At 40.0% G+C, this 8,266-nt stretch overlaps 2 protein-coding genes across 2 annotated transcripts; both read left to right on the top strand.

Moving 5' to 3' along the window:
• Positions 1-245: 245 nt before the first annotated feature.
• JH06_2167 (mitogen-activated protein kinase 2) lies at positions 246-2,535 on the top strand (the record flags this gene model as incomplete). The annotated part of the gene is made up of 14 exons (XM_014671843.1): positions 246-266; positions 300-577; positions 608-662; positions 694-945; positions 973-1,316; positions 1,348-1,387; positions 1,418-1,520; positions 1,550-1,736; positions 1,767-1,876; positions 1,907-1,943; positions 2,114-2,207; positions 2,241-2,311; positions 2,344-2,443; positions 2,476-2,535. The coding sequence occupies 14 exons, from the start codon at positions 246-248 to the stop codon at positions 2,533-2,535; spliced, it is 1,752 nt and encodes a 583-aa protein (XP_014527329.1).
• A 2,424-nt stretch (positions 2,536-4,959) lies between these two features.
• JH06_2166 (putative gamma-tubulin complex protein) lies at positions 4,960-6,945 on the top strand (the record flags this gene model as incomplete). Its single annotated transcript, XM_014671842.1, has 11 exons — positions 4,960-5,114; positions 5,144-5,252; positions 5,281-5,455; positions 5,487-5,520; positions 5,551-5,665; positions 5,695-5,748; positions 5,778-6,584; positions 6,615-6,659; positions 6,690-6,746; positions 6,778-6,851; positions 6,882-6,945. The coding sequence occupies 11 exons, from the start codon at positions 4,960-4,962 to the stop codon at positions 6,943-6,945; spliced, it is 1,689 nt and encodes a 562-aa protein (XP_014527328.1).
• Positions 6,946-8,266: the final 1,321 nt, after the last annotated feature.

Below are 8,266 nucleotides of genomic sequence, written 5' to 3'. Positions count from 1 at the left end.
CTCGCTGTTACTACCATCTTCCAGTACTTTGAAATCTTCAAGAAGGAGAGAGAAGAGTTGGGATTCCTGGGATTCTAAGGGGTTGTGATTGTTTGTTGAAAAAGAAGGAGAGCGGTAGGATTTACTGGAAACTATGAACTTGTCCAGTAATTCAGTAGATTGATTCAGCATAATTATGGGGAATCTGAGGATTTTGCGGAACACAACAATTCAATATCTTACTCAATACTACATCATTATTGAGAATGTATCCAAAATCTTTGAGCGTACCCCTAGTCGACAATTTTGTGACAGTTTAGAATGGTACTAGTGAGAGTTTATTTGTACCGAACATACCTCAGCAAATCAGTTCCAAATATATACTGAAGAACGAACTTGGAAAGGGTGCTTACGGGACAGTATATTTAGGGGTGGATCGATTCACAGGTGAAGAGTTGGAGTTTTTTTCGGTTCTGATTGGTAGAGTTGCAGTCAAACGCATCAACGATGTATTTCGAACAAAAACAGATGCAAAGCGCACTCTTCGAGAGATCACAATTCTTCGCCAGTGCAACCATCCCAATATTGCAATATTAAAGTAGATGAGGATCTACTATCTCATTTCTAGAGATCTGATTGTTCCTCCAGATGAATTCACCTATCGCAATCTTTGGATTATTCAGGTTACTTTGAATCGATGTGGATAATACTCAGGAATACGGAGGATGGGATTTGTCGAAGATTGTGAAGAATCACCAACGCATCAACGGTTGGGGAGAGCGACATGTGAAATCCTTGTTGTATCAACTTCTATGTGGTCTACTCTATATGCAAAGTGGAAATTTGGTTCATCGAGACTTGAAACCTTCAAACATTTTGGTAAATGGCAAATGTGATGTGAAAATCATCGACTTTGGTCTAGCTCGTCAGATGAATCAACAGTACAAAGAAGCGAAGGAAACCAGAGTAAGAGAATAATGCGTGATTAAGAAGCAGATGGATGTCGAAGGAGCCGGTGTTTTAGGAGAGAAACCATCGATGGAACGTCAGCTGACGCAACATGTGGTAACTCGCTGGTACCGTGCTCCCGAGCTGATTCTCCTCCAGGAATACTATAACGCTGCTATCGATATGTGGTCAGTTGGCTGTATCTTTGCTGAGTTGCTACAGACTCTGGATCCGGGGAAGCGACCTCAACCTCTTTTCCCCGGGAAATCATGCTTTCCTCTAAGTGCGAAGCGAAACGAGAAGCATCACATTGAGCGTTTTGGTGAAGAGTTTCGTGCTGAAACACATCAATTAATGAAGATTTTCGAAGTGATTGGAACCCCTTCAAGGTAAGAGATGGAGATAGGACAATGAATGTAGAGAAGACATTGTGGGTCTCGATGATGGTCCCATGAAAGACGTAAGTGCGAGGAATTGAATTGAGACATAGTATCTCTTAGATCTGGATCCAATTGAACCAGCTGATTTCCACGATTTGTTTGATTATGCATCAGAAGATGCAATTTCCCTTCTCCAGCGAATGCTTGTTTTCAGTAGAAGTGGAGAGATTCATGATATCTAGATCCAAGTAAACGCATCACGGTGAAGGAGGCACTGGAATCTGAGTTCCTTCAGTCAGTACGTAGACCAGAAATGGAGATTTTAGCCACCACAAGAATGGTATTTCCCTTCGAGTACTCGTCTGTAAACGATGACAGTGAGAAGCTTCGATTGCGACGTCTTATTTATCAGGAAGCGATGCAGTTCCAGTAAGTGTATTGATAGGATATTAGCAATAGTGAGAAGGTAATGGCATCTGCTCCTGAAAATCGAGGTCGTCAGCGCAGTTATACTGTTGGCTCTATTTCGAAGGAGCGTTCTCGAGAGACGCGATACCCGTTAGGTCAAAGTTGTGGATTGGTGTTGCTTTGATGTGCAGACATTAACATTGAAGATAAGAAGAACTGTTCTGTTATGTAACATACATGAAAGATCTTGCGTTTGTTGCCTAGACTGTTTGTTTGTTGTTGAAATCCAATGCGAATCAAAACCACGGTTCTTTCGATTTAGTTGAAATCACTCAAACTGGTTTTGAATCGCTTTAAACTACGATGTATGTTGGGAATCCGTAGTCACTTACTAGTAGGAATACCGAGAATGGAACTGAAAGAAGTGAGGAGGAAGAGTTCGCGAAGGGTCCTCTATCGATTCTATATCAAGCAGTAAAGAATAATACACAGGTTTGCGGAGTAATAGAGAGATTGAATCACTAGGTGTTGATTAACGTTCGTAACAACCACAAGTTGCTTTGCCATGTGAAGGCATTTGATAGACATTGTAATATGTGTGTTATGATGGTTCTTTTTGATGAAATAGGATTCTTGAGAATGTAAAGGAAATCTGGACTGAAGTTCCTAAATCGGGTAAAGGAAAGAAGAAGGCTAGAGTGGTGAACAAGGATCGATTCATTCCTAAGGTAGGGAAGGTGTTGTCATTTTTGAGCCCTAGTTATTCCTACGAGGTGATAGCGTTGTAGTTGTATGCAGCAACTTCAATACAAAAGCCTAATATACCCTGTTTGGAAAGAAACACATGTAAACGACAAGTGACTTTTGAACCCATCCTTGAGTTGATGATGTTTTTTCGTCGATGATCTCTCCATAATAGTAATCGTCATTCTCCATTGTGATGGAGAGCCGTTGATTCTGTTTTACAGAGAGCTGATATGGGCAGTCACTATCCCAGCTGGTACAAACGCGCTTTATTATTGGCTCTTCATAGGTTTGATAGTCTACTTCCTCCACAGATTCACACAATCGAATTGGTACTTTGATGTCCCGTTCTCCATTATATTCAACCAAATAGAACTGAGACTTGGAGTCTGGTACTGTCTCTACAACCAACACAGCTCCTTCAGGCAAGTGAATACTTGTCAAACCTACCATAGGTTTTGTACAAGTGGCAGTATAATCTTCCTGTAAAACAACTGTAAAAACATCCTCAGTACGCTAGAAATGAAAATACCCTCATCATATGTACCTCAGTTGCTCGTAATGTTACACTATACTTCAGAAGGTCCCAGATGAATGTAGTTGGATCCATATCCTCCTTGTTGACTGTTATTTTCATAGGGAGTTGAACAAAGGGACAATTCTGGATATCCGTGACTAGCATCTGAATTCGATCACCAAGTTTCAGGGTATAGTGATGTACTGCATTCATAGAATCGCGGACGGAAATCCGAACTTGCATCTGAAGAGGTTGATTCATGATCAATTGGGAATAGTTGTCTTCTGTAAGATCTGTTCCAAAGGAATCTACAAACCACAAGTATTGCTCCGCTATTTCCGTGAAATCCTAAAGTTGAGGCAAAGGAGGAGTGAATACGCTAAAATAATTCTTTATGGACTCCAGACTGAAATCAGAGGGAAGATGATATTGCACATAATAATCGGCTGTGACGAAAACTGTGATGGAAAAGGACTCCAGTTCTTTCTACGCATAATATGATAGAAACTAAACGAACAGGGATTTGAGGTTTAGGATTTTCACGGATGAAAGACGTATCGGGTAAAACGGTAATCACACTTCCGAAATGAACATTATCTTTTGCAACACAGTATGGAGACAATAAAGCGCCATCCACGTTGAATTTTCCATATGTTACGAGATCTTCAACCGAAAAGGAGTGGATATCCTATCCTAAATCCGAACCCGAATAGTGTACCTTAAATGCAACACGGACGATATCAGAAAGTGACATATTTGGAGACACCATAACCATTCGAACCATAGATTCACAGCAAACACTACATCGAATTGGTTTCACACAAGTGAAATCCAACCAGACATTCAAATAAGCAGTACTTTGCTTTCCTTTCACGTAATCACGGATCACTCCTCCTTCTTCTGCCACAATCTGATTCTCTAGACTGAATTTTACAGACGAGGGGTTCAACCTGTACTTCTTCTAATCATCATTTATCGATTCTGTGTTTACTGCTAACTGTTTTCTCAGCCAATCAGTTGAAAATGATGGCAAACAAGGAATTTCAGTACAGATTCCTGCGTACGAGCACAGAAGTCTTATAATCATTGAGATAATCTGAATTGAATCCGGTTCCAGAAATAAGCTCCATTTTGGACAGGATTTAAATATAGCTTTTAAAGCCACTCACAATGAGTACTCCGCAACGAGATTCCGTTTCGGAATTGCTGAGTCGGTTATTTTCTCATTATGGCCAAGAAGGGAGAAATGATTCGCTGTTGCGCCTGAGTAATCGATTCTTAAGGACATTTGCAGATTCGCAGATTCGTAAGGATTGTGAATGAACTGATAAATGAAGCGGACGAAAAGAGCGTGATTTCTGCAATTCGAGGGATTTGTCGACAGCATGTGATTGACGGAAACGATAATCTCGAAAAGTTCGATTCTTTGTATTCTAAACTAACGATGTCGCGTGAAACCAACCCACAAACTCGATTGTGATTCTAGTGTTTGCGAGTCATTTATAGATGGATGTTGTATCTCTTAATGACACTCCATTATCAGAATAAATCAATCTCTCTCTCGTCGTTCTCAATTCCAAAACTTCCTTCACAACCATCTCATTCAGTATGTTTTGAAAGGAATTTATGACGAATAGACTCCAAAGAAGATTGCAGAAGAGACAGTAGAGACTCATGTAAAGGAAACAACACAGCCAGTATCTGTATGTTTTCTTCCAATTATTTATAACTAGATTGCAGAGCCGCTCTTGATTCGAGAACTCATTGTTTCCTTCCAAGGCATTGATTCAACTTATTTCATTTACAAGTTGGTTGTGTCTATATACAATCAGAATTAGCAAAGATAGTTCACTATTTGAAGTATCCTCCTCATTATCTCTTCCAATTCACATATTTAATACAGTTCTTCATTTACTGCAACTCGGTTCATTATACAAACGAATTCGATCGTAACAACAAACCTTTCTCATTCTGTGTAGATTGATGGATCAAACCAAGTCTGAGGAACATGGAATCATTCGGAATAGCGTTAATGACAATGTGAACAAACAACTCTACCAATACTACCGATTTGTCATTTCACTCGAAGAAACCAATAGTCAATCTGTAAATTCAGAACCACTCACATTACAGAAATTGTCCTTTTATATACTCGTATCAATGATAGGCTCTTTCAATGTGAATCACCACTTCGTCGTCTCACCTTCCTTTACAATGTTCTCTGTTGTTCCATCAATCTCCGTGGAGGAGCCTTAGCCTCTTCCATTTACAATTTTGTAGGTTTCGCGAGAATGTGTGATGTAGACAAATCACGGGAATCGGGAATATCGAGATTTGTCTTTGTCTCTACTTGAAGACATTAATCGATTCATTCTGAAGCAGGCTTGGGAATGGGCAGTGAATGGTCGATTGTTGGATATTCATGCTGAGTTCTTTGTTGAAATTGTGTTACCTGCTGGAGCTTTGAAAGCTGATGGAAGTAGGAATATGTCGCTGTACCTCAATTCTAGCTTATTCTGAGAATTACAATCGATGGACAGAAACGTAGGGTTTTTCTGTCATTTCCAAGAATAGTTACCATTTCCGTCATCGTATGATTCCAAGCTTTTTTCCACCTCGTTTCGTGGATCAGATCTTCGATTGTGGGAAGTCTGTTCACTTCATCAGAGATGCTCTCCAAGATCACAAGGTGAGAATATAATGAAGATGTGAGTATAGTGGTTAGTACGAGGATCTGACGTTCATATCCTGGATTCATGTTCATTGGAGAATGTAATAATGGGATTGTGAATTGACTGTAGTATAAGGAATTTGAGATATTTCTCTCATCAGTAAGTGAACAAGCACAGAGGCATATTATTGAAGTATACGATTCAACATACCACTTACAAGCCATGTTACGATTGCTTCATCATTTCTATTTGATGGGAGCAGGAGACTTCTATTTGGAGTTTATTTCTCGAGTTGATTATGGATTGTTACACTCGCCAGCAGAGATATCTGATGGCTGGCTTCAGGATGAGTTTAATCACTGTGTACACAATACCTCTCTATCTGCTTCCTATTCATTTATCTCCCAACATGTTCGATTGCGACGTGTGAGAGCTCTTACTGCATTGGATATGTGGAAACAACCATTCTTTAATATCGAATGTGAACCCAATCTAAACGTCCTCTTTGGACCTGCTGTAATGACAAAATATGAACTTATTTTCACCACTTTGATGACCTTAAAAACCCAGTCACTTGGAATGGAACGATTGTGGATGGAGCATTGTTCTTTGGGACAAGAATTAGATACACTGAAAGATCCGGAAATCAAACGGTCGTTACGACCTGCAATGGACCGTTTTAATTTATTGCGTGTCAAAATCCAGAGTTTTTTGGTCACGTTACAAAACTTCTATTTCTTACATGTGATTGATAAATTGTTTGACAACCTTATTTCCAAATTGCATAGTGTGGATCGATTTGATTCCATTTTGAAACTTCATGAACAATACATGAACGATTTATGTCGTTTCTTCTTCATCTCGAGTGGAGATATGGGAATTAAACAATGTATTAATGAGTTGTTGGACTGTTCGAAACGATTTGTTGGTCTTCAGGTTCTTGCTGAATTCTGACTTAATGCATAGAGTCCATTCTTTGACGCTATTAATCTCTTGCTAGATAAATACAATGTTGATGGTTGAGGGATGGGTGAACTGTAGAATGGAGAAAGCGTTACACTGGAATTGGACGATATTCTGAATCATAAATGTAATGGAGTAGACGAATTGATGGCTGTATGATTGGTAGGTTGCCGTACTGAACGAGGAATTTACTCAGAAGATGCAGCAACTAATTGTGAAGTTACGAAATCCACCTAAAGGGTTGAAATGAATGACAGTATTCATTTGTAGGTATGCAGACTTTGTAACGATTGCCAGTCAGCTGGATTTCAATTACTATTATACCGAAATGTAAATATTGGATTATGTTTGTTCGTATCATTCTTTTGAGAATATGTAAAACAACAGAGGATTCGATATTTCTTGGATGATCTGATCATGGGATATAGAAAAGGGATAGATTTGCTGATTGACAAAATGAACCACTCGACCAAGGAAGTGTACGAAATAACAGAAGAGATTACGGAGATTAAAGAAAAGAGGGAACAACCAGCGCCACTCGCCATTCCTTCAGTTGTTCCTGTTAGTGCTCCTCCTCTTCCTCCTCGTCCTTTATGTTGTTCTGATTCCGTTTCTTCTCTCCCACCCCCTCCAGTTCCCCAAGCATATCCAGTTGTTGTGCCTCCGGTACTCTATGGTCCTGGAATTCCTGCAACGCAAATGGTTCAGCCTGCATACCCCATACAACAGTCCAATGGAGTGTACAGCAATAGTGTTACAACAAATTACTCCTACTCTGCTACTGTAGAGTTGTATACTATGTCCAACTGTAGACAAATACTATTCCATGTCCAAAATGCGGTTGTATGGTTCAATCGATTGCTGGAAAGAAGTATATTCGGTGTCGATGTGGGAAAGTAGTACAGGTATTTTCGTTTCATCCTTCTAGAAGATAAAAGTATCGTCTATCAAGAAGCATCACAAGCATTCGAGTTCAAGCTCAAGCTCAAGTTCAAGCTCCAGCTCTAGCTCCAGTTCGGACTGTGGAAAAAAGAAGAAACATAAGCTCATCAAGAATGATACCGTTAGAACAGGGTTTCTACGTTCATAATCGTTATGAAATCTAGAATGGCAATTGCAGGTGCAACAGCCATTTCGTCCGTAGTCAGCAACTCCATTTGGCACCTATTCCACTAGTAATTAACCAACTGGTCATTCTCTGTTTGTTACTCATTATGTGCCCGTCTCACTGGGAAAGTGCCGCCATAATGTGGAGGGAAGTATGCCGCTAAGAACAAAACCTTAGATTCCTTTTGGATGATAGTGGATTCTTGCTCAAAAGAAGAGTCATCTAGATGGAACAACAACTTAGTCAAGGGAACAAGAATCAGCGTTCTGGAGGAGCAGTTCTGGATACTCCAGTAATTTCCTTTTCGCAAGACTTTCGTTTGACTCAATCGCAAGAATTGATGGATACTGCAAAACTAGCGGAGATGCTAACGACGTTTCCCAACCTATCTCAGGGAGATCGACTCCCTTCAGAACGATTTCCCAGTGTGATCCTCAATCGTCACGATAGTTTTCAGTTTCATTCACAGGAATTCTCGAGTAGTCAAACACCGTAATGTTACGGAATGGGTGTAATTCGTAGAGAACGGCCTAGAGAAGACAGTACG

Source organism: Blastocystis sp. subtype 4 (genome assembly GCF_000743755.1).
Source record: "Blastocystis sp. subtype 4 strain WR1 chromosome Unknown seqid_0131, whole genome shotgun sequence".
Classification (NCBI taxonomy): domain Eukaryota; class Bigyra; order Opalinata; family Blastocystidae; genus Blastocystis; species Blastocystis sp. subtype 4.
This window is presented reverse-complemented; position numbering and strand designations above follow the sequence as displayed.